The 26,129-nt window shown below is 42.5% G+C and overlaps 1 protein-coding gene across 1 annotated transcript in view; it reads right to left on the bottom strand.

Annotated features, from left to right (window-relative positions):
- The window catches only part of LOC115108408 (ephrin type-B receptor 1-like), a 208,327-nt gene that overhangs the window by 14,103 nt on the left and 168,095 nt on the right, over positions 1 to 26,129 (bottom strand). The window contains exons 10-12 of the mRNA XM_029632688.2: positions 16,015 to 16,203; positions 15,197 to 15,444; positions 5,155 to 5,370 (exon numbers count right to left, since the gene is read on the bottom strand). Of these exons, the coding sequence (XP_029488548.1) occupies positions 5,155 to 5,370; positions 15,197 to 15,444; positions 16,015 to 16,203 (653 nt within the window). The remainder of the gene's footprint in view (positions 1 to 5,154; positions 5,371 to 15,196; positions 15,445 to 16,014; positions 16,204 to 26,129) is intronic.

The following is a 26,129-nucleotide window of genomic DNA, read 5'->3' as shown; positions in this document are numbered from 1 at the left end:
AGCCCAGATAGCTCTGTTTCCCATTTCAAACAGCAGTGGAGCAGCTCAGCCCTGTAATGGAAACAGCTAGCCTGTTGGCCAGGTTCGTTCCTCATGTTGAGTTGGAATATGATGAGAAACTGAAGCATTGGAGCTACCCCTGCCATATTTATCACAGCAAACCCATGTTATAGGAGAAAGTATAGCGCTGTACAACGTGACGATCAGGAGTAGGCTACAGTACTAAGAGCTTAACATTTCCACACCCTACATGTATAATTGTAGTCTAACCAATACCCAAATGGAGATTCAGTGAAAATAAAAATCTCATTGATTTGTCAAGACCAGTCCCCATGCTTGTCTCAGAGCAGCACGAAACGGTGCTAAAATAGTGACCACAGCGGGTAGGCTATTGCTTCAAATCCTATTGCTTCTAACTTCAATATGCTCTTTAAATGAATAAGACCTACACCACTTTTAACCTTTTTCGGATAGGGGGCAGCATTTTCACTTTTGGATGAATAACATGCCCAGAGTGAACTGACTCCTACTCTGTCCCAGATACTAATATATGCATAATATTATTAGTATTGGATAGAAAACACTCTGAAGTTTCTAAAACTGTTTGGATGATGTCTGTGAATATAACAGAACTCATATGGCAGGTGAAAACCTGAGAAAAATCCAACCAGGAAATGGTACATCTGACATTTGTAGTTTTTCAAAGCTTGGCCTACCGAATACACATTGAGATATGGATGAGGTTGCACTTCATAGGGCTTCCACTATATGTCAACCGTCTTTAGAAACTGGTTTGAGGATTCTACTATAAAGGAGGGGCTCATGAGACCTCTTTGAGTCAGTGGTCTGGCAGAGAGCGTTGGTCTCATGACGCGCACTCCCGACAGAGTTACTTCTCGTTCCAGTGCTTTTCTGAAGACAAAGGAATTCTCCGTTTGGAAAATGATTGATGTTTTATGTTAAAAACATCCTAACGATTGATTCCATACATCGTTTGACATGTTTCTAAAGGACTGTAATGGAACTTTTTGAGTTTTTGTCTGGATGAAGTGCCTGCGCCTCGAAGATGGATTACTGGGCTGAACATGATAACAAGTGGCTATTTGGACATAAATGAAGGAACTTTATGCAACAAATCAGCAAGTTCTCCCACTTAAAAAGAGGAGAGAGGCCTGTAATTCTCATGATAGGTACACTTCAACTATGACAGACAAAACGAGGGAAAAAAATCCAGAAAATCACAATGTAGGATTTTTTATGAATTTATTTGCAAATTATGGTGGAAAATAAGTATTTGGTCAATAACAAAAGTTTCTCAATACGTTGTTATATACCCTTTGTTGGCAATGACAGAGGTCAAACCTTTTCTGTAAGTCTTCACAAGAATTTCACACACTGTTGCTGGTATTTTGGCCCATTCCTCCATGCAGATATCCTCTAGAGCAATGATGTTTTGGGGCTGTTGCTGGGAAACACGGACTTTCAACTCCCTCCAAAGATTTTCTATGGGGTTGAGATCTGGAGACTGGCTAAGCCACTCCGGGAACTTGAAATGCTTCTTACGAAGCCACTCCTTCGTTGCCCGGGCGGTGAGTTTGGGATCATTGTCATGCTGAAAGACCCAGCCACGTTTCATCTTCAATGCCCTTGCTGATGGAAGGAGATTTTCACTCAAAATCTCACGATACATGGCCCCATTCATTCTTTCCTTTACACGGATCAGTCGTCCTGATCCCTTTAGAGAAAAACAGCCCCAGAAGCATGATGTTTCCACCCCCATGCTTCACAGTAGGTATGGTGTTCTTTGGATGCAACTCAGCATTCTTTGTCCTCCAAACACGACGAGTTTTTACCAAAAAGTTATATTTTGGTTTGATCTGACCATATGACATTCTCCCAATTTTCTTCTGGATCATCCAAATGCTCTCTAGCAAACTTCAGACGGGCCTGGACATGTACTGGCTTAAGCAGGGGGACACGTCTGGCACTGCAGGATTTGAGTCCCTGGCGACATAGTGTATTACTGATGGTAGGCTTTGTTACTTTGGTCCAAGCTCTCTGCAGGTCATTCACTAGGTCCCCCCATGTGGTTCTGGGATTTTTGCTCACCGTTCTTGTGATCATTTTGACCCCACGGGGTGAGATCTTGCGTGGAGCCCCAGATCGAGGGAGATTATCAGTGGTCTTGTATGTCTTCCAGTTCCTAATAATTGCTCCCACAGTTGATTTCTTCAAACCAAGCTGCTTACCTATTGCAGAATCAGTCTTCCCAGCCTGGTGCAGGTCTACAATTTTGTTTCTGGTGTCCTTTGACAGCTCTTTGGTCTTGGCCATAGTGGAGTTTGGAGTGTGACTGTTTGAGGTTGTGGACAGGTGTCTTTTATACTGATAACAAGTTCAAACAGGTGCCATTAATGCAGGTAACGAGTGGAGGACAGAGGAGCCTCTTAAAGAAGAAGTTTGTGAGAGCCAGAAATCTTGCTTGCTTGTAGGTGACCAAATAATAATTTTCCACCATAATTTGAAAATAAATTCATTCATACATTTTCTGGATTTTTTTTCTCATTTTGTCTGTCATAGTTGAAGTGCACCTATGATGAAAATTACATAATCTTTTTAAGTGGGAGAACTTGCACAATTGGTGGCTGACTAAATACTTTTTTGCCCCACTGTACATGTAGGTATGGTTAAAGTGACTATGCATATACGGTAAACAGAGAGTAGCAGTAGCGTAAACGAGGGGTTGGCAGGTAGTGGGTGGTGGGTGGCGGTACACAATGCAGATAGTCCGGGTAGCCAATGTGCGGAGGCACCGGTTAGTCGGGCTAACTGAGGTAGTATGTATATGTAGGTAAGGTTAAAGTGACTATGCATATATGATAAACAGAGAGTAGCAGCAGTGTAAAAGAGGGGTTGGGGGTTGAGGGGACACACAACGCAAATAGTCCGGGTAGCCATTTGATTACCTGTTCAGGAGTTTTATGGCCAGGGGGTAAAAGCTGTTGAGAAGCCTTTTGGTCCTAGACTTGGCGCTCCGGTACCGCTTTCCATGCGGTAGTAGAGAGAACAGTCTATGACTGGGGTAGCTGGGGTCTTTGACCATTTTTAGGGCCTTCCTCTGACACCGCCTGGTGTAGAGGTCCTGGATGGCATGCAGATTAGCCCCAGTGATGTACTGGGCCGTACGCACTAACCTCTGTAGTGCCTTGCAGTCGGAGGCCATGCGGTTGCTGTACCAGGCAGTGATGCAACCAGTCAGGATGCTCTCAATGTTACAGCTGTAGAACCTTTTGAGGATCTGAGGACCCATGCCAAATCTTTTTAGTTTCCTGAGGGGGAATAGCCTTTGTCGTACCCTCTTCACGACTGTCTTGGTGTGTTTGGACCATTCTAGTTTGTTGGTGATGTGGACACCAAGGAACGTGAAACTCTCAACCTGCTCCACTACAGCCCCGTCGATGAGAATGGGGGCGTGCTCGGTCCTCCTTTTCCTGTAGTCCACAATCATCTCCTTAGTCTTGGTTAAATTGAGGGATAGGTTGTTATTCTGGCACCACCCGACCCGGTCTCTGGTGGTGGAGTCGTGCCTGGCCACGCAGTCGTGGGTGAACAGGGAGTACAGGAAGGGACTGAGCACACACCCCTGGGATACTCCAGTGTTGAGGATCAGCGTGGCAGATGTGTTGCTACCTACCCTCACCACCTGGGGGCAGCCTATCTGGAAGTCCAGGATCCAGTTGCAGAGGGAGGTGTTTAGTCCCAGGATTCATAGCTTAGTGATGAGCTTTGAGGGTACTATGGTGTTGAACGCTGAGCTGGACTCAATGAATAGCATTCTCACGTAGGTATTCCTTTTGTCCAGGTGGGAAAGGCCAGTGTGGAGTGCAATAGAGATTGCATGATCTGTGGATCTGTTTGGGTGGTATGCAAATTGAAGTGGGTCTAGGGTTTCTGGGATAATGGTGTTGATCTGAGCAATCACGGTTGGATGTATATCACGGTTGGAATAATAATAATACGTTTTGTTGTATTATTTGTTTTGTCTTTTCTGGTGGATTAAACTGAAATTGCAACCAATTACGTTCGGTTGTGATACAGTCAACCCAACTTAGAAATACAGATGTCCTAACCTCACGCTAGTAAGCCTGCGGCAAATAAGAGTGGAGCACAGAGAGTGGAGCGGGGAAGTGGGGCAGACCAGGAGTGGTTAAGACTGTCTTAATTAGCAGGCAGCAAACAAAGCATGGCCATAGCCCCCAAGCTTCTCCAGCCCCCCTCAGCCATCCACCCAGAACCACAGGGTCAGCCATCTGGGCCAACCATGACAGGAACAATACACACTGCCTCTCCGACATACTCACCCACATCCACACAGTCAGGCACACTCTCACTTACTATATACCCTCAAACATCCAGACACCAATGGTTTCTTCAGGTGATGAAATCTACAATATAGAGTATAACTTAAGAGCTTATCATCAAACCCAAATGAAATCCAACTACTCTCTGAGGTATAACCTAGCAGAGATCTTAGATGATACTTGCAGGGTTGCCTACTACAATGCTCCTGCAAGCACCAATCAATAATTTGCTATAATCTATGACTGTGTGAGAGAGTGTCTTTGCATAGGCAGACATGTACACTCATCTCAGACATGGGTTGATATTCCATTCACAATGCCAATGTCTAGTGTTCCACATTGTGTGATAACTGTCCATTTTGCTAACGGGAAAGAGAAACATGTACTGTTTCCTTTCAAAATGTTGATGTTCTGATTGGAGCTGTTGTGGAGGCTGCCCTATGGGAAACTCATTATAAAGTTATGCCTCCTGCACACAGCCAGACAGACACCCAGAATTGTGGAAAAGTTTTTTTCTATTGAATTTCAGTTTTAACCAAAGAATTGTGAGAAGAGTCAGAACCCATCAAGATTGCAATTCATCAACTTGTGCATTTTGCTGCAGTAGTGCAATATAGCATACTGTAGTTATAGCAAGTTATACTCATACATACTGTAGACTTTGTTATAAGATATGATTCTGGTGAAAGAAGAGTGACATTTGACATAATATAATCCTTATTCACAGACACAAATAAATAACCATGGTCAACTATTGAATCACCCAACTCTCTCGACAGACAAGGGTACTCACCAGGGAGCTAGTATAGGTGGGGTCTGATGTATCATCATGCAGGTAACGGGACAGGCCGAAGTCGGACACCTTGCAGACCAGGTTGCTGTTGACCAGGATGTTGCGGGCGGCCAGGTCTCTGTGGACGTAGTTCATCTCTGCCAGGTACTTCATTCCTGCGGCGATGCCACGCATCATCCCCACTAGCTGGATCACTGTGAACTGCCCATCGTTTTGCTGCAGTGCAGGGGCCAGGGGGCATAGAGGAAATTATGTCACTTTAGAGGTAATAACATAGTAAAGATTCTTGGGAAAATAATACTCCCACTATGTATCTAGAATGTCCTTGTGTTGGAGATGCAAAGGTAAAGTTTCAAAAATTGGTGGAGCGGTTTATTTGTGCTTATAAAGCTTATTAGGTATACCACCCCATTCACGAAAATGGTTCGCTCCTACAGACAGTGAGCCACGTGGCCTGCTATATAAAGCAGGCAGACAGGCATTGAGGCATTCAGTTACTGGTCGATTGAACGTTAGAATGGGCAAATAGAGTGATCTAAGCGACTTTGAGCGTGGTATGGGCTTTTCACGCAGGACAGTGGGCTTTTCAGGCATGACAGTGGGCTTTTCAGGCTTGACAGTGGGCTTTTCATGCACGACAGTATCTAAAGTTTATAGAGAATGGCGAAAAAAGAAAAAAAAGTCCAGTCAACGGCAGTCCTGTGGGCAGTCCTGTGAGAGGTCGTAGGAGAACGGAAAGAATCGTGGAAGCTAACAGGCGGGCCACAAACAGAATGGCGTCTCGGAAGTCACAACTCGTTGGTCCTTTTCACGGATGGGGTATTGCAGCAGAAAACCACAGGGTTCCACTCCTATCAGATAAAAAGAAAAAGAAGCGGCTCCAGTGGACGCAATCACATACACTGGTTGATTGAGGAGTGGAAAAACATAGCCTGGTCTAGAGAATCCCGGTTCCTGTTGCATCATACTGACGGCAGAGTCAGGATTTGGCGAAAGCAGTCCATGGCCCGATCCTGCCTAGTGTCAACAGTAAAGGTCGGTGGGGGTGGTGTAATGCTGTGGGGAATATTTTCCATGAACACGTTAGGTCCCGTGATACCAATTGAGCAGCGTTTCCATGCCCCAAAGAATTCAGGCTGTTCTGGTGGCAAAGGGGGGTCCGACCCATTAGTAGACGGGTGTACCTAATAAACTGAAAAATAAGTGTATATACAAACAGTACTAGTCATAACTTTTGACACACCTACTCATTCCAGTGTTTTTCTATATTTTTACTATTTTCTACATTGTGGAGTGTACGGCTTAAAGTGGTCCTATGGACAGATACTCCAATCTCCCCTGTTGAGCTTTGCAGCTCCTCCTCTTTGTTGCCTCACTGATTAATGCCCTCCTTGCCTGGTCTTTATGTTTTGGTGGGCTGCCCTCTCTTGGCAGGTTTGTTGTGGTGCCATATTCTTTCCATTTTTTAATAATGGATTTAATGGTGCTCATTGGGATGTTCAAAGTTTCTGATATTTTTTAATAACCCAAGCCTGATCTGTACTTCTCCACAACATTGTCCCTGACCTGTTTGGATAGCTCTTTGGTCTTCATGGTGCTGCTTGCTTAGTGGTGTTGCAAACTCTGGGTCCTTTCAGAACAGATCTAATGAGATCATGTGACACTTAAATAAAGTCCACCTGTGTGCAAACTAATTATGTGACTTCTGAAGGTAATTGGTTGCACCAAATCTTATTTAGGGGCTTCATAGCAAAGGGGGTGAATACATATGCACGCACCACTTTTCCATTTAATATTTATTAACAAGTATTTTTTTTCATTTCACTTCACCAATTTTGACTATTTTGTGTATGTCCATTACATGAAATAAAAATCAATTTAAATGACAGGTTGTAATGCAACAAAATAGGAAAAATGCCAAGGGGGTGAATACTTTTGCAAGGTCCTGTATATATACACACACACACACACACACACACACACACACACACACAGAGTTGAAGTCGGAAGTCGGATATATTTCAACTCAGTTTTTCACAATTCCTGACATTTAATCCTAGTAAGAATTCCCTGTCTTCGGTCAGTTAGGATCACCACTATATTTAAGAATGTGAAATGTCAGAATAATAGTAGAAATAATTATTTATTTCAGTTTTTATTCCTTTCGTCACATGCCCAGGGGGTCAGAAGTTTACATACACTCAATTAGTATTTGGTAGCATTGCTTTTAAATTGTTTAACTTGGGTCAAATGTTTCGACTAGCCTTCCACAAGCTTCCCACATTAAATTGGGTGAATTTTGGCCCATTCATCCTGACAGAGCTGGTGTAACTGAGTCAAGTTGGTAGGCCTCCTTGCTTGCATACGCTTTTTCAGTTCTGCCCACAAATTAGGATAGGATAGGATTGAGGTCAGGGCTTTGTGATGGCCACTCCAATACCTTGACGTTGTTGTCCTTAAGCCATTTTGCCACAACTTTGGAAGTGTGCTTGGGGTCATTGTCCACATAGGAAGACCCATTTGCAACCAAGCTTAAACTTCCTGACTGATGTCTTGAGATGTTGCTTCAATTTATCCACATAATGTTCCTGCCTCATGATGCCATCTATTTTGTGAAGTGCACCAGTCCCTTCTGCAGCAAAGCACCCCCACAACATGACGCTGCCACCCCCGTGATTCACAGTTAGGATGGTGTTCTTCGGCTTCCAAGCCTCCCCCTTTTTCCTCCAAACATAACGATGGTCATTATGGCTAAACAGTTCTATTTTTGTTTCATCAGAGCAGAGGACATTTCTCCAAAAAGTAAGATCTTTGTCCCCATCTGCAGTTGCAAACCATAGTCTGGCTTTTTTATGGCAGTTTTGGAGCAGTGGCTTCTTCCTTGCTCATTGGCATTTTAGGTTATGTCGATATAGAACTCATTATACTGTGGATAAAGATACTTCCACAGGTAAACCTCCAATTGACTCAAAAGATGTCAATTAGCCTATCAGAAGCTTCTAAAGCCATGACATCATTTTCTGGAATTTTCCAGGCTGTTTAAAGGCACAGTCAACATAGCGTATGTAAACTTCTGACACACTGGAATTGTGATACAGTTACTGGCCCAAGTGAAATAATCAGCCTGTAAACAAATGTTGGAAAAATGTGTTGTGTCATGCACGATGTAGATTTCCTAACCGACTTTACAAAACTATAGTTTGTTAAAAACTATAGTTTGTGGAGTAGTTGAAAAACAAGTTTTAATGACTCCAACCTAAGTGTATGTAAACTTCCGACTTCAACTGTATATATACACATATACAGTTGAAGTCGGACGTTTTTTTAATGTAAAAAAATATATATAAATAATATTTAGGTTTTCAATCAATTTTATTTGTGGAGTGCCTTCGTCACAACTATGCAACAGAAAACATGTTTTGGAATGTGGTAATAAAAAAAATACCCCAATCACCAATACGCACGGTCAGCAAGACGTGTGGTCAAATGATGAATAATTATAAGTGCCAAGTGTGCCTCATATGACAACTGTAAAAAATTGTAAATTATTGTCAGCTCGTGCTTACAAGGTGTGCATCTTAACGCAATGGCATCAGTTAGAGCATGTCCATGTCACATAAACAACAAAAGCATTGCTGATGTATTTCTTTGCTTGAGATGTTGGGTCCCCTCTCTCAGTGGTGACATTTTGTGCTGATAATCATCCCGTAGCATTGTAACCAGTATGATCTATCCAAATGGTGCCATCCCTTCCTCTCTCCTGTCTCACCATTTCATTTGGTGGTGGCATGGGCACCTGCTCAGCGCGCACCATTCCGACTTTTGTTGTGCTTTGCCCTGTAGGTTCGAACTGAAGCTCAGAATCAGAAGAACAATCATCAGAGATGATTTATTTCTTCCCCACTATCTGAGTCGTTTTCATTCAGATTTTGTAGCAACGCTGATGCAGAATGTGCATTCATTTGTCTTGGTCTTCGTGCCATTGTAAATGACACACGCAGTCCAAGTAGGCCAGCGTAGACTGATAAGACTGCTTGGATTCCATGGATTGATATATTTAACAAGGCAAGTCAGTTAAGAACAAACATGTATTTACAATGACATATTACCAGGGAACAGTGGGTTAACTGCCTTGTTCAGGTACAGAAGGACAGTTTTTTACCTTGTCAGCTCAGGGATTCGATCTAGCAACCATTCGGTTACTGGCCCAACGCTCTAACCACTAGGCTACCTGCCGCCCTAAGTATATAGGGTACATACCATTTAGAGATTATAATTAGATAAATACAATAGAATGGCCCACCTTGTTCTTCATTCACAATTGGGGATTACATATTACTGTATTTCACCTGTTGTTAGACGTGTGAAATTAGTTTAGATATAGTTTAAGTTCAATTTCGAGGCAATTATCGGAGTGCTTGTCAATTGGGCACGGCACCTTAGGGGTGATTATCAACTGGGCACAGTACCAGGAGAAGGAGGGGATCAGGCCCTACAGTCGGGAGGAGGGGCAACCACAGAAAACAATTAAAAATTGACATATCTCCAGTTCTGTTTGTGATATTAAGATTCTAACAATGACAGAATGTTATATAGACTTATGACTTTAAACATTCCAGAGTAATAAATGTAATTCATGAGCAGTCCAAATGACTGCTTTAGCGGTTCTAGTGTTACTGTGGCATGAGCACAACCAGTCATGACGTTTTCATCACTTCAAAAAGTAGGTTATATTCATCCAAAATACCTCTAGCATCTGAACAGTGGCTGAAAATATCTTACCGGAGAAAGCAAAGCAAAACAGCACCCCTGTCTTACTATATGTAGCCAATGAATCTGATGCAGTCTGGCCAAAAAGAGTATGACATACCATACTATTTTTGGCCAGACAGCATCAGATACATGGGCTATACATACTGTGACAGAGGGGCGCTGTTTAACTCGTGCAAATGCTTTATCTGAGATTGATGAGTCTTTCTGTCAGCGCTTGTCTCGGGCAAATAAATTATAAATATTTATTTGCATGGGCAAGGAGCTATGGTAGGGCGGAGCAGGCACCCTAAGGCCAGCCCATAACACCGGCCAGGCGTAAAACTATTGCTGTCCCTGTAAAACTACACATTCCACTGCACCTATCCGGTGTATGTGACAATAAATAAAACATATATGTTAAGCCCCAGTGGCTCCATGTCTTTAATCTTTCTCACTCTGCCTCCTTATCCCCAGCTTGGCTGTTTATTAGTGGCCCCTACCAAGGTGGATAACCCCCTCCCATGAGTCACTGCAAGTCTGACCCTCCGGTGTGGCCTCAGTGGGCACCTCCAACACTCAGAGCGGGGTGCTCATTCAACTGTGGCTCCCTGCACCAGCAACATGGGCATGCCAGAAGAAAAACAACCCAGAAATCGATGGCTGCGGGAGTCAAGTGCGGTGGCTCGGAAGAGGGGCCTGGTGAGGGAGCGGACATCAAAGGGGTGTTCAAAGCCCCGCTTCAAACGAGCCCAGGATCAAAGAGAGGAGGAAACAGGTTGAGGGGATTAGAAAACTAGGCCACGTATTGATTGGGTTCCATGTTCTCTGTTTCCAAGGAGTTAGAAGAAGCACTAAACTGTGCCAGGCTGGCACTTTGAATCAGGGCACTGTGAATATATTAGCTACATTGCCTCAAAGAGCTCTGGGTGGAACAATTGCATTTACGTTAATCTCATGAATTACATTAGGATAAATCAAATGTTATTGATAAATAGAAATCATGCTTACACACACAATCTTTAGATTCTTTTTCCAATTCATGCCAAGGTTGTTTATCAGATCTCAATTCCCTGCTATATCGAAAAACCTTTATTATCCTCCAGATAGCTTTAAATCTCCATTGTCATAATCCGTGTCCCAGCTATTCTCAACAATCATACTTCACTGTTTGTGTAAGACTGTCAAATTAACTATAAAAGCTTCAGCTGATCGATCAATATGATTCATATAAAGTGCCTTTTTTATATACAGTGCCTTGCGAAAGTATTCGGCCCCCTTGAACTTTGCGACCTTTTGCCACATTTCAGGCTTCAAACATAAAGATATAAAACTGTATTGTTTTGTGAAGAATCAACAACAAGTGGGACACAATCATGAAGTGGAACGACATTTATTGGATATTTCAAACTTTTTTAACAAATCAAAAACTGAAAAATTGGGCGTGCAAAATTATTCAGCCCCCTTAAGTTAATACTTTGAAGCGCCACCTTTTGCTGCGATTACAGCTGTAAGTCGCTTGGGGTATGTCTCTATCAGTTTTGCACATTGAGAGACTGAAATGTTTTCCCATTCCTCCTTGCAAAACAGCTCGAGCTCAGTGAGGTTGGATGGAGAGCATTTGTGAACAGCAGTTTTCAGTTCTTTCCACAGATTCTCGATTGGATTCAGGTCTGGACTTTGACTTGGCCATTCTAACACCTGGATATGTTTATTTTTGAACCATTCCATTGTAGATTTTGCTTTATGTTTTGGATCATTGTCTTGTTGGAAGACAAATCTCCGTCCCATTCTCAGGTCTTTTGCAGACTCCATCAGGTTTTCTTCCAGAATGGTCCTGTATTTGGCTCCATCCATCTTCCCATCAATTTTAACCATCTTCCCTGTCCCTGCTGAAGAAAAGCAGGCCCAAACCATAATGCTGCCACCACCATGTTTGACAGTGGGGATGAGGTGTTCAGGGTGATGAGCTGTGTTGCTTTTACACCAAACATAACGTTTTGCATTGTTGCAAAATTTTGGTTTCATCTGACCAGAGCACCTTCTTCCACATGTTTGGTGTGTCTCCCAGGTGGCTTGTGGCAAACTTTAAACAACACTTTTTATGGATATCTTTAAGAAATGGCTTTCTTCTTGCCACTCTTCCATAAAGGCCAGATTTGTGCAATATACGACTGATTGTTGTCCTATGGACAGAGTCTCCCACCTCAGCTGTAGATCTCTGCAGTTCATCCATCCTCTTGGCTGCATCTCTGATCAGTCTTCTCCTTGTATGAGCTGAAAGTTTAGAGGGACGGCCAGGTCTTGGTAGATTTGCAGTGGTCTGATTCTCCTTCCATTTCAATATTATCGCTTGCACAGTGCTCCTTGGGATGTTTAAAGCTTGGGAAATCTTTTTGTATCCAAATCCGGCTTTAAACTTCTTCACAACAGTATCTCGGACCTGCCTGGTGTGTTCCTTGTTCTTCATGATGCTCTCTGCGCTTTTAACGGACCTCTGAGACTATCACAGTGCAGGTGCATTTATACGGAGACTTGATTACACACAGGTGGATTGTATTTATCATCATTAGTCATTTAGGTCAACATTGGATCATTCAGAGATCCTCACTGAACGTCTGGAGAGAGTTTGCTGCACTGAAAGTAAAGGGGCTGAATAATTTTGCACGCCCAATTTTTCAGTTTTTGATTTGTTAAAAAAGTTTGAAATATCCAATCGTTCCACTTCATGATTGTGTCCCACTTGTTGTTGATTCTTCACAAAAAAATACAGTTTTATATCTTTATGTTTGAAGCCTGAAATGTGGCAAAAGGTCGCAAAGTTCAAGGGGGCCGAATACTTTCGCAAGGCACTGTACTTATAAGTGATATACTTATAAGTACAGTGGGGAGAACAAGTATTTGATACACTGACGATTTTGCAGGTTTTCCTACCTACAAAGCATGTAGAGGTCTGTAATTTTTATCATAGGTACACTTCAACTGTGAGAGACGGATTCTAAAACAAAAATCCAGAAAATCACATTGTATGATTTTTAAATAATTAATTTGAATTTTATTGCAAATTATGGTGGAAAATAAGTATTTGGTCAATAACAAAAGTTTATCTCAATACTTTGTTATATACCCAATGACCCAATGACAGGCAATGACAGAGGTCAAACATTTTCTGTAAGGTTTTCACACACTGTTGCTGGTATTTTGGCCCATTCCTCCATGCAGATCTCCTCTAGAGCAGTGATGTTTTGGTGCTGTTGCTGGGCAACATGGACTTTCAACTCCTTCCAAAGATTTTCTATGGGGTTGAGATCTGGAGACTGGCTACGCCACTCCAGGACCTTGAAATGCTTCTTACGAAGCCACTCATTCGTTGCCCAGGCGGTGTTTGGGATCATTGTCATGCTGAAAGACACAGTCACGTTTCATCTTCAATGCCCTTGCTGATGGAAGGAGGTTTTCATTCAAAATCTCACAATACATGGCCCCATTCATTCTTTCCTTTACATGGATCAGTCGTCCTGGTCCCTTTGCAGAAAAACAGCCCCAAAGCATGATGTTTCCACCCCCATGCTTCACAGTAGGTATGGTGTTCTTTGGATGCAACTCAGCATTCTTTGTCCTCCAAACACGACGAGTTCAGTTTTTACCAAGAAGTTCTATTTTGGTTTGATCTGACCATATGACATTCTCCCAATCTTCTTCTGGATCATCCAAATGCTCTCTAGCAAACTTCAGACGGGCCTGGACATGTACTGGCTTAAGCAGGGGGACACGTCTGGCACTGCAGGATTTGAGTCCCTGGCGGCGTAGTGAGTTACTGATGGTAGGCTTTGTTACTTTGTTCCCAGCTCTCTGCAGGTCATTCACTAGGTCCCCTCGTGGGGTTCTGGGATTTTTGCTCACCATTCTTGTGATAATTTTGACCCCACAGGGTGAGATCTTGCGTGGAGCCCCAGATCGAGGGAGATTATCAGTGGTCTCGTGTCTTCCATTTCCTAATAATTGCTCCCACAGTTGATTTCTTCAAACCAAGCTGCTTACCTATTGCAGATTCAGTCTTCCCAGCCTGGTGCAGCTCTACAATTTTGTTTCTGGTGTCCTTTGACAGCTCTTTGGTCTTGGCCATAGTGGAGTTTGGAGTGTGACTGTTTGAGGTTGTGGACAGGTGTCTTTTATACTGATAACAAGTTCAAACAGGTGCCATTAATACAGGTAACGAGTGGAGGACAGAGGAGCCTCTTAAAGAAGAAGTTACAGGTCTGTGAGAGCCAGAAATCTTGCTTGTTTGTAGGTGACCAAATACTTATTTTCCACCATAATTTGCAAATAAATTCATTAAAAATCCTACAATGTGATTTTCTGGATTTCTTTCTTCTCATTTTGTCTGTCATGGTGGAAGTGTACCTATGATGAAAATTACAGGCCTCTCTCATCTTTTTAAGTGGGAGAACTTGCACAATTGGTGGCTGACTAAATACTTTTTTTGCCCCACTGTATACACTGGAGATATTTACCAAGACACAATGGAATGTTCCTGAGTGGATTAGTTACAGTTTTGACTTAACATCTGCTTGAAAATCAATGGCAAGACCCACAGCTGTAATTGCTGCCAAACGTGATTATAACATGTATTGACTCAGGGGGTTGAATACTTATCTAATCAAGATATATTAGTGTTTTATTTTCCATCAATTTATAATAATTTTCTTCCACTTTGAAATTACTGTCACGCACTGACCATAGAGAGCTTTTATGTCTCTATTTTGGTTTGGTCAGGGTGCGATTTTTCTATGTTTTGTATTGCTTTGTTTTGGCCAGCTATGGTTCTCAATCAGGGACAGCTGTCTATCGTTGTCTCTGATTGGGAACCATACTTAGGTAGCATTTTCCCACATGGGTTTTGTGGGTAGTTATTTTCTGTTTAGTGTTTGCACCTTACGGGACTGTTTCTGTTTAATTTATTCTCTGGTTATTTTGTATTAGTGTTCAGTTCAATAAACAAACATGAACACTTACCACGCTGCGCTTTGGTCCGACTACTCTTCCTCATCCGACGACCAAAGCCGTTACAATTACAGAGAAGTTTCTGTGTATTGTTGACAAAAAATAACAATTAAATCCATTTTAATCCCACTTTGTAACACAACAAAATGTGGAAAAAGTCAATGGGTGTGAATACTTTCTGAAGGCACTGTATCAAACCACACAGTGGCCCTATTAAGTGAAAGCTGTGCCCGGGGTGGTGTTCTGAGTAGGTTAAAACATAATAACAAAGCAGTGCTCCCTTTCTCACCCTCAGGAAGGAGTCCAGGGCCCCATTCTCCATAAACTCTGTGATGATCATGACTGGCCGGCTCTTAGTGACCACGCCCTCCAGTCGGATGATGTTGGGGTGGTCAAACTGGCCCATGATGCTGGCCTCAGACAGGAAGTCCCGCCTCTGCTTCTCCACGTAGCCCGCCTTCAGGGTCTTAATGGCCACATACAGCTCCCTCTTCCCAGCCGGCTTCAGACGACCCTTATACACCTCCCCAAACTCGCCTGGAGGAAAAGACATGGGATTACTGATTGATTACCTTATTACACAGCCAGCTACATGTATGCAAGCTGATGCCATATATTTTAACTTCCTATTCAATTACATATAGCACATGTACAATCAAAAGTCCCCATAAAGATAAAACACTGTATGTGTGACAGACGCAGAGATAATAGAGCCCAGCTTCAGGGTCATAAGACAAGTGCTGTGCTGACAAGTCCGCAGATGTCAAACATCAGCCAGTGAGAGGACCGTTCTTTTGCTGAATGCATGAATATGTCATGTCAAGTAAAAAATAAATGTCCCCAACAGATAAAATCAGCATGAATTATAGATGGAGGTGGTCCGGTTACTGAGATAGCGGCTAAATTTGCTCTCTGTCAAGAGAGGAGCTCTGTGAAGTGGATATGGTTCTCTATCTAAAAGCAAAACAAATTAGATTAAAAAAGTGGTTTAAAAAAAACTGAATAGCTGTGCTAACACCTGGATACTGTACAGGTAAAGAGAAAGTGGAGGAGAAAATGATATAGATTCATGGATGCCGAAGAGGTACTCCATTTCCACCATGTCACCTGCACCAATGACCTCCTCGATCTTCACACAAGACACGTCGATCTCCTTGGCAAACTCTCGGACGGCCTCGTTGGGGTCCTCGTAGGTGAAGGGATCGATGTAGATCTTAATCCCTGGTGAGCCAGAGAAGTGGGTGGGGCATCCCATGGGGGAAGGGCAGTTGGACATGTCCGGTCTCAGAGAGAGTTCTGGAACAAAGGCCGAGGAGGATGAGAGGTTAGGATGAGCACGGGGAAGCTCAAACAAATATATCATCAGTGTTTGTCCGTGTGTGACTATATGTATGTACAGTATGTGTGTGCATGTCATCTCCATGTTTTTCTTTCCAAACTCTCTCTCTTGCTCTCACACACACAGAGATGTAAACTATTTCCCGTAATTGATGTGGAAGGCAATTTCCTTGGCTCCTCTATCCCACCTTCAGGAACTGAGCATAAACTGATAAAAATGACACAATATCACATTACCCTCTGTACAGATGATACGGGTGAGTCACTGACAATAGTAGCTTGGAGTGCTCCTGTCATCCGGAGCAATGACCAAATGAGAAATACAGAACGCAAAGACCTTACGAAAATATGTGTGTGATTTGGCAAGTGTGTATGTGTGTGAGTGGGCATAAATGTGTTTTTTAGACTGAAGAGTCGATCCTGACTGTTGTCCTGGAACCGATTTTATGAGACACTAACATTAATAAATCAAATGTTATTGGTTGGGTTACACATATTTTGCAGATGTTATGCAGGTGCAGTGAAATTCTTATGTTTCTAGCCCCAACAGGGCAGTAATACCTAAAAATACAAAACAATACACACACAAACACACCCCCCCCCCCTTGCCCTCAGAACAGCCTCAATTCGTTGGGGCATGGACTCTACAAGGTGTTGAAAGCGTTCCACAGTAATTATATAGGATGAGCCTTGACTAGAATACAGTATATACAGTGCATTCGGAAAGTATTCAGACCCTTTGACTATTTCCAACATTTTGTTACAGCCTTATTCTAAAATTGATTTTTTTTTAAAGATCCTCAATCTACACACAATACCCCATAATGATGAAACAAAAACAGGTTTTAAGAAATGTTTGCAGATGTATTAAAAATAAAAACTTAAATATCACATTTACATAAGTAGTCAGACCCTTTACTCAGTACTTTGTTGAAGCACCTTTGGCAGCGATTACAGACTCATGTCAAGTAAAATAAAATGTTATTGGTCACATACGCATGTATAGCAGATGTTACTGCGGGTGTAGCAAAATGCCTGTGTTTCTAGCTCCAACAGTGCAGTAATATTTAACAAAGGAATGGAATTAAGAATATATGTGGACAAGCAATGTCAGAGCAGCATAGACCAAGATACAGTTGAATAGCATAGAATACAGTATATAAGAGATGAGTAAAGCAAGATATGAAAACATTATTAAAGTGACTAGTTTTCCATTTATTTAAGTGGCCAGTAATTTCAAGTCTATGTATATAGACAGCAGCCTCTAATGTGCTAGTGATTACTATTTAACTGTCTGGTGGCCTTGAGATAGAAGCTGTTTTCAGTCTTTTGGTCCCAGCTTTGATGCACCTGTACTGACCTCGCCTTCTGGATGATAGCGGGGTGAACAGGCAGTGGCTCGGGTGGACAGGATGCTCTCAATTGTGTCTTCTTGGGTATCACGCTACAAGCGTGGAAGACCTGTATTTGGGGAGTTTCTCCCATTATTTTCTGCAGATCCTCTCAAGCTCTGTCAGGTTGGATGGGGAGTATCGCTGCACAGCTATTTTCAGGTCTCTCCAGAGATGTTCGATCGGGTTCAAGTCTGGGCTCTGTTTGAGCCTCTTAAGGACATTCAGACACTTGTCCCGAAGCCACTCCTGGGTTGTCTTGGCTGTGTGATTAGGGTCATTGTCCTGTTGGAAGGTGAACCTTCGCCCCAGTGTGAGGTCCTGAGCGCTCTGGAGCAGGTTTTCATCAAGGATCTCTCTGTACTTTGTTCCGTTCATCTTTCCCTCAATCCTGACTAGTCTCCCAGTCCCTGCCGCTGAAAAACATCTCCACAGCATGATGCTTCCACCACCATGCTTCACCATAGGGATGGTGCCAGGTTTCCTCCAGATGTGATGTTTGACAGAGGGTTCAATCTTGGTTTCATAAGACCAGAGAATCTTGTTTCTGATGGTCTGAGAATCCTTTAGGTGACTTTTGGAAAACTCCAAATGGGCTGTCATGTGCCTTTTACTGAGGAGTGGCTTACGTCTGGCCACTCTACAATAAAGGCCTGATTTGTGGAGTGCTACAGAGATGATTGTCCTTCTGGAAGGTTCTCTCATCTCCACAGAGGAACTCTGGAGCTCTGTCAGAGTGACCATTGGGTTCTTGGTCACCTCCCTGACCAAGGCCCTTCTCCCCTGAATGCTCAGTCTGGCTGGGCGGCCAGCTCTAGCAAGAGTCTTGGTGGTTCCAAACTTCTTTCATTTAAGAATGATGGAGGTCACTGTGTTCTTGGGGACCTTCAATGCTGCAGAAATGTTTTGGTACCCTTCCCCAGATCTGTGACTCCACAAAAAAATCCTGTCTCGGAGCTCTACGGACAATTCCTTCAACCTCAAGGCTTGATTTTCACTCTGACATGCACTGTTAATTGTGAGACCTCATATAGACAGGTGTGTGTCTTTCCAAATCATGTCCAATCAATTTAATTTAGCACAGATGGACTCCAATCAAGGATGATCAATCAAAACAGAATGCACCTGAGCTCAATTTCGAGTCTCATAGAAAAGGGTCTGAATACTTATTTAGGTATTTCTGTTTTTGTTATCTGTAATACATTTGCAAAAAAATCTAAAAACCTGTTTTTGCTTAGTCATAATGGTGTATTATGTGTAGATTGATGAGGAAAAAATGTATTTAATTAATTTTTAAATAAGGCTGTAACGTATCAAAATGTGGAAAAAGTGAAGGGGTCTGAATACTTTCCGAATACACTGTATATATGAAGCATGTAAAACAGTATGTAAACATAGTTAGTGACCAGTGTGGCCAGCAGTCTCTAAGGCGCAGGGTAGAATGCCAGACGGTAGCCGGCTAGTGACAGTGACTAATTTCAGGACAGGGTACTGGGCGGAGGCCGGCCAGCGGTGACTATTTAACAGTCTGATGGCCTGGAGATGAAAGTAGTTTTTTCAGTCTCTCTGCCCAGCTTTGATGGACCTGTACTGTTTCCGCCTTCTAGATGAACAGGCCGTGGCTCAGACTGCTGAGGTCCTTGAAGATCTTCTTCGGCCTTCCTGTGAAACTGGATGCTGTAGATGTCCTTGAGGGCAGGCGGTGTGCCCCTAGTGATGCGTTGGGCTGAATCCGCTAAAACCCTCAAACATGCATTAATCTCCTTCCATCTTGACTACTGCAACTCACTTCTCTCCTGCATCAACTCAAGCTCCCACCATAATCTCCAAATGGATGGTTACAATTCTGCAGTTCGACTCCTCATCCACACTAAGACCTGGCAGCACATCACCCCTGTCCTCCGTGAACTCCACTGTCTCCCAACGCATTGATTACAAGATCCTCCTTCTAAACTACAAAGCCTTCACCACCTTGCCCCCCACTTACCTCTCAGACCTCTTTTTCCCCTACCAACCAACACGCACACTCCATTCCACCTTATTATCCCCAGGTCGAAGCTCCAGAGCTTCAGTGACAGGGCCTTCTCCACGGTTGCTCCTAGGCTCTGAATCTCCCTCCAGCCATCCATGACTCAGAGGCCATCACTGCCTTTCAGTCCCTCCTAAAGCCCAACCTCTTTGACGAGGCCCGCCCCCCCCCCCCCACACACACATACAAGCAAAGAAATACACAACTAAGACACTCCTCTCTTCACTATACTGAGCAGCAGTTGTGTAAAATACTTGAAAGTATTACTTAAGTTGTTTTTTGGGGTATCTGTACTTGTCAAGACTTCCTTCTAGCCATCGCCGATCCACTTTTCATTTTCCATTTGTTTTGTCTTTGTTTTACACACCTGGTTTCAATTCCCCAGTTACATGTTCATTATTTAACCCTCTGTTTTCCCCATGGTTTCTGTGCGTCTTATGTATGTTCGGTCCGTTTATGTGTGCTCGGTATTACGACATGTTATTTGGAATATATGAGTAAAGTTACTTGTGTTACTCATTTCTGCTGTCCTGCGCCTGACTCCTCTGCACCAGCTACACCAAGACCACTACAGTGTTTTAGTTTACTATATAATATATATGCCAACTTTTACTTTTTACTCCATACATTTTCCGCAGACACCCAAAGTACTGGTTACAATTTGAATGCTTAGCAGCACAGGAAAAATGTCCAATTTACACACTTATCAAGAGAACGTCCCTGGTCATCCCTACTGCCTCTGATCTGGTGGACTCACTAAACATAAATGCTTCCTTTGTAAATGATGTTGGAGTGTGTCCTTGGCTGTCAAAAAAAAGTCATAAAAAAGGAAATTGTGCCGCCTGGTTTGCTAAATATAAGGAATTTGATGTATAGTCTTTACCTTGAACTTTTACTCAAGTATGAAAATGTAGTACTTTTTCCACCACTGCATTTAAGTACATTTAAAATCTGATAGACTTTTAGACTTTTACTGAAGTAGTATTTTACTGGGCTACTTTCACTTTTACTTGAGTCATTTTGTATTACAGTATCTTTACTTTTACTCAAGTTTTTCTTTTCATTTCTACAATTGTAAAGCCACTATGGTTCCTTGAAAAGCAGTACATGCAGTAAGTCCCATGAAGGCGGCTCTATGTTTTCCCCGAAGTAGGCAAAGAAGGTGTTTAGCTTGTCCGGGAGAGAGGCATCGGTGTGGCACCGATTTATAATCGCTGATTGTCTGGAGTCCTTGCCACATACAGTCGGGCAAAAAAGTATTTAGTCAGCCACCAATTGTGCAAGTTCTCCCACTTAAAAAGATGAGAGAGGCCTGTAATTTACATCATAGGTACACTTCAACTATGACAGACAAACTGAGAAAAAAATCCAGAAAATCACATTGTAGGATTTTTTTATGAATTTATTTGCAAAATATGGTGGAAAATAAGTATTGGGTCACCTACAAACAAGCAAGATTTCTGGCTCTCACAGACCTGTAACTTCTTTAAGAGGCTCCTCTGTCCTCCACTCGTTACCTGTATTAATGGCACCTGTTTGGACTTGTCATCAGTATAAAAGACACCTGTCCACAACCTCAAACAGTCACACTCCAAACTCCACTATGGCCAAGACCAAAGAGCTGTCAAAGGACACCAGAAACAAAATTGTAGACCTGCACCAGGCTGGGAAGACTGAATCTGCAATAGGTAAGCAGCTTGGTTTGAAGAAATCAACTGTGGGAGCAATTATTAGGAAATGGAAGACATACAAGACCACTGATAATCTCCCTCGATCTGGGGCTCCACGCAAGATCTCACCCTGTGGGGTCAAAATGGTCACAAGAACGGTGAGCAAAAATCCCAGAACCACACGGGGGGACCTAGTGAATGACCTGCAGAGAGCTGGGACCAACGTAACAAAGCCTACCATCAGTAACGCACTAAGCCGCCAGGGACTCAAATCCTGCAGTGCCAAACGTGTCCCCCTGCTTAAGCCAGTACATGTCCAGGCCCGTCTGAAGTTTGCTAGAGCATTTGGATGATCCAGAAGAAGATTGGGAGAATGTCATATGGTCAGATGAAACCAAAATATAACTTTTTGGGAAAAACTCAACTCGTCGTTTTTGGAGGACAAAGAATGCTGAGTTGCATCCAAAGAACACCATACCTACTGTGAAGCATGGGGGTGAAAACATCATGCTTTGGGGCTGTTTTTCTGCAAGGGGACCAGGACGACTGATTTGTGTAAAGGAAAGAATGAATGGGGCCATGTATCATGAGATTTTGAGTGAAAACCTCCTTCCATCAGCAAGGGCATTGAAGATGAAACATGGCTGGGTCTTTCAGCATGACAATGACCCCAAACACACCGCCCGGGCAACGAAGGAGTGGCTTCGTAAGAAGCATTTCAAGGTCCTGGAGGGGCCTAGCCAGTCTCCAGATCTCAACCCCATAGAAAATCTTTGGAGGGAGTTGAAAGTCCGTGTTGCCCAGCAACAGCCCCAAAACATCACTGCTCTAGAGGAGATCTGCATGGAAGAATGGGCCAAAATACCAGCAACAGTGTGTGAAAACCTTGTGAAGACTTACAGAAAACGTTTGACCTCTGTCATTAACAACAAAGAGTATATAACAAAGTATTGAGATAAACTTTTGTTATTGACCAAATACTTATTTTCCACCATATTTTGCAAATAAATTCAAATTAATTACTTAAAAATCATACAATGTGATTTTCTGGATTTTGTTTTAGATTCCGTCTCTCACAGTTGAAGTGTACCTATGATAAAAATTACAGACCTCTACATGCTTTGTAGGTAGGAAAACCTGCAAAATCGTCAGTGTATCAAATACTTGTTCTCCCCACTGTACTTATAAGTATATCACTTATAAGTACAGTGCCTTGCGAAAGTATTCAGATTTTTTTTCTCCATTTTGTCTGTCATAGTTGAAGTGTACCTATGATGAAAATTACAGCCCTCTCTCATCTTTTTAAGTGGGAGAACTTGCACAATTGGTGGCTGACTAAATACTTTTTTGCCACACTGTACATCTCATGTCTGAGCCGTTGAATTGCGACTCCACTTCGTTCCTGTACTATTGTTTTGCCTCTTTGATTGCCTTATGGAGTGCATAGCTGGTCTGTTCATACACGTCCATGTTTCCAGTCACCTTGCCATGGTTAAATGCGGTGGTTCATGCTTTCAGTTTTGCGCAAATGCAACCATTTATCCACGGTTTTTGGTTTGTATAAGTTCTAATCATCAGAGTGGGAAAACATCCTTTATGCACTTCCTGATGAACTCAGTCACTGAGTCAGTGTATACGTCAATACCATTCTCAGAGGCAGCCCGGAACAATTCCCAGTACTCGCAATCAAAATAATCTTGAAGATTCTGATTGGTCAGACCAACATTGAACAGTCCTTACCACAGGTACTTCCTATTTAAGTTTCTGGCTATAGGAGGGGAGGAGCAAAATGGAGGCGTGATCTGATTTGCCAAAGGAAAATCAAGCCTAACAGTGCATCAAAATCACATAGATTTGGCTTGAATGTTGGTGCTTACACACTGGTGCCTCCATTTGAACTGTGATGATTCGTTTTTCTGTAATCAAAACTGTCCTCAGACACCCCCTTGCTATTTTGCTGACCAAATTATTAGATTGGTTTCTTTTACCTCCAAGCAAGTTGGACAAAGTCCCTGGTAACCAAGCAGAAGACGAGCAGACCAAACAATGTTTTTGATCCCAGGGACATATAAGATGATCAGAGTGACTCACAAAGTCCTAGCAAACATTGCAACGTAAGAGAGGGAAAAGCGTCATAACACACATTAAGATGAAAGATTCCAGGAAATATCACCTCCTGCAGTAGACATCCTATTTTAAGATTCAGAGAAAAATTCATTAGATCCCACACACTGCACTTGCACAGTATCAGTATTTTTTGCCAACATTTTGGCCTCACAGCCTTCGTCATAGCTTCTATGTTTCTTCAAACTGTTATTTAACATTTCCTATGCACCTGCAAAGCAATCCCTAAATGTGTATGTGCATTTCACTTTTATGATTAAGAAAAAAATGAAGTAAACTTAATTATGAAAACCCAGCCAAAGTTTCCAGTTTAAGGTCAAGGTTAACTATAGATTTTTCTGATATCTGCCTCTTTCTACATATATTCTACACTACAAAAATGGAAGAATAATGGAACTATTGAAAGTAAAGGACAATCATCTCAGTTGACTTGAGAACATCTATTCTGTGGCTCTTGTGGGGATCAAGGCTTGGTTCTCAATGGAACAGGATCGGCTCATTCTGACATAGTCCTAATTGCTTTGAACCAATAGGATACTCAGATTTAATAGACAATTAAGTGAATCCAAACACACTCAAATGAGAGGATTTACTCAGGCGCCGGGGGAAGAGAAACAGCTCACCATCCCATAATGGGTTTCTTGGCAACCTGCACTGACTGTACTATTATAAGGGTATATCTGCACAGCGTCCAAATCTTTTCACACCACATGTGCAGAATCTATTCAATTTATGATCAGCAACATATAATTTTATGTCTTGTTTAAACAGCAAACAGTTTATATATTTTATCTTCACCTGTGCTGTGGCACCATCTTTTTATGGGGATGGCAGAGAGAAATAATAGATACTAAATGTAAACATTCTCTTTCTCTCTGATCTGAGTGTCCATCAAACAGAATGACTGTTAATCCTGAGAGAGAGAGACAGAGAGACAGAGACAGACAGAGAGCGAGAGAGCGAGAGAGCGAGAGAGCGAGTGAGAGAGAGAGAGAGAAAGAGAGGAGTAACTGAACAGGGCAACAAGACTCTTGGGAAATCCACCCTTAATTAGGCCGGATTCAGAATCCATTGTAACAGGTTGATCTGTGAAAGGTCAGGGCCCTGTAGGCACTCGATTGGCAGCATGTTATCCAATATTGATCATTTTAGCTGTAAAACACTGAAACTTGTACATACATTAGACGCTATTCCCTGACCACTGCCCTGGTCCAGAACCCACTGTATGTAGAAGGTGTGTGTGTGTGTGTGTGTGTGTGTGTGTGTGTGTGTGTGTGTGTGTGTGTGTGTGTGTTTGTATACATGTGTGTGCGAGAGAGAGTGAAAGAGAGAAAGAAAGAGAGAGAGCGCATGATACAAATTCATAATGAGTACATTTACAAGGTGTATCTCATCCTAAAGCACTGTGTTGGGATATCTCAACTCATCCGGCACCATTGTATAGCATCTAAAGTGAGGGAAACAAGTATTTGATCCCCTGCTGGTTTTGTATGTTTGCCCACTGACAAAGAAATGATCAGTCTATAATATTAATGGTAGGTTTATTTGAACAGTGAGAGTCAGAATAACAACAAAAAAATCCAGAAAAACGCATGTCAAAAAAGTTATAAATTGATTTGCATTTTAATGAGAGAAATAAGTATTTGACCCCTCTGCAAAACATGACTTAGTACTTGGTGGCAAAACGCTTGTTGGCAATCACAGAGGTCAGACGTTTCTTGTAGTTGGCCACCAGATTTGCACACATCTCAGGAGGGATTTTGTACCACTCCTCTGTGCAGATCTTCTCCAAGTCATTAAGGTTGAGGCTGACCTTTGGCAACTCGAACCTTCAGCTCACTCCACAGATTTTCTATGGGATTAAGGTCTGGTGACTGGCTAGGCCACTCCAGGACCTTAACCTCTTGGTGTTAGGGGGCAGTATTTTCATTTTTGGAAAAAAAATGTTCCCGTTTCAAACGGGATATTTTGTCAGGAAAAGATGCTAGAATATGCATATAATTGACATCTTTGGATAGAAAACACTAACGTTTCCAAAACTGTAAAGATATTGTCTGTGAGTATAACAGAACTGATGTTGCAGGCGAAAGCCTGAGAAAAATCCAATCCGGAAGTGCCCCAGGTTTTGAAAGCGCTGCGTTCCAATGACTCCCTATATGGCTGTGAATGTGCCATCAACGAGCTTACGCTTTCTACGTATTCCCCAAGGTGTCTACAGCATTGTGACGTAGTTTTACGCATTTCTGTTGAAGAATAGCCGTATGGGGCACATTGCGTATGTGGTCACATGGTGGCTCCGAGAGAGATTCTCGCGTAAAGTGCAGAGGTAGCCATTACTCCAATCGGTCCTAGAGAAAAAGGAATTGTGCCGGCGGATATATTATCGAATAGATATTAGAAAAACACCTTGAGGATTGATTCTAAACAACGTTTGCCATGTTTCTGTCGATATTATGGAGCTCATTTGGAATATTTTTCAGCGTTGTGGTGACCGCAATTTCCGGGCGATTTCTCAGCCAAACGTGAAGAACAAACGGAGCTATTTCGCCTACAAAAATAATATTTTGGGAAAAAATGAACTTTGGCTGTCTACCTGGGAGTCTCTTGAGTGAAAACATCCGAAGTTCATCAAAGGTAAACGATTTAATTTGATTGCTTTTCTGATTTCCG

This window comes from Oncorhynchus nerka, linkage group LG24, assembly GCF_034236695.1.
Source record: "Oncorhynchus nerka isolate Pitt River linkage group LG24, Oner_Uvic_2.0, whole genome shotgun sequence".
Lineage (NCBI taxonomy): Eukaryota > Metazoa > Chordata > Actinopteri > Salmoniformes > Salmonidae > Oncorhynchus > Oncorhynchus nerka.
This window is presented reverse-complemented; position numbering and strand designations above follow the sequence as displayed.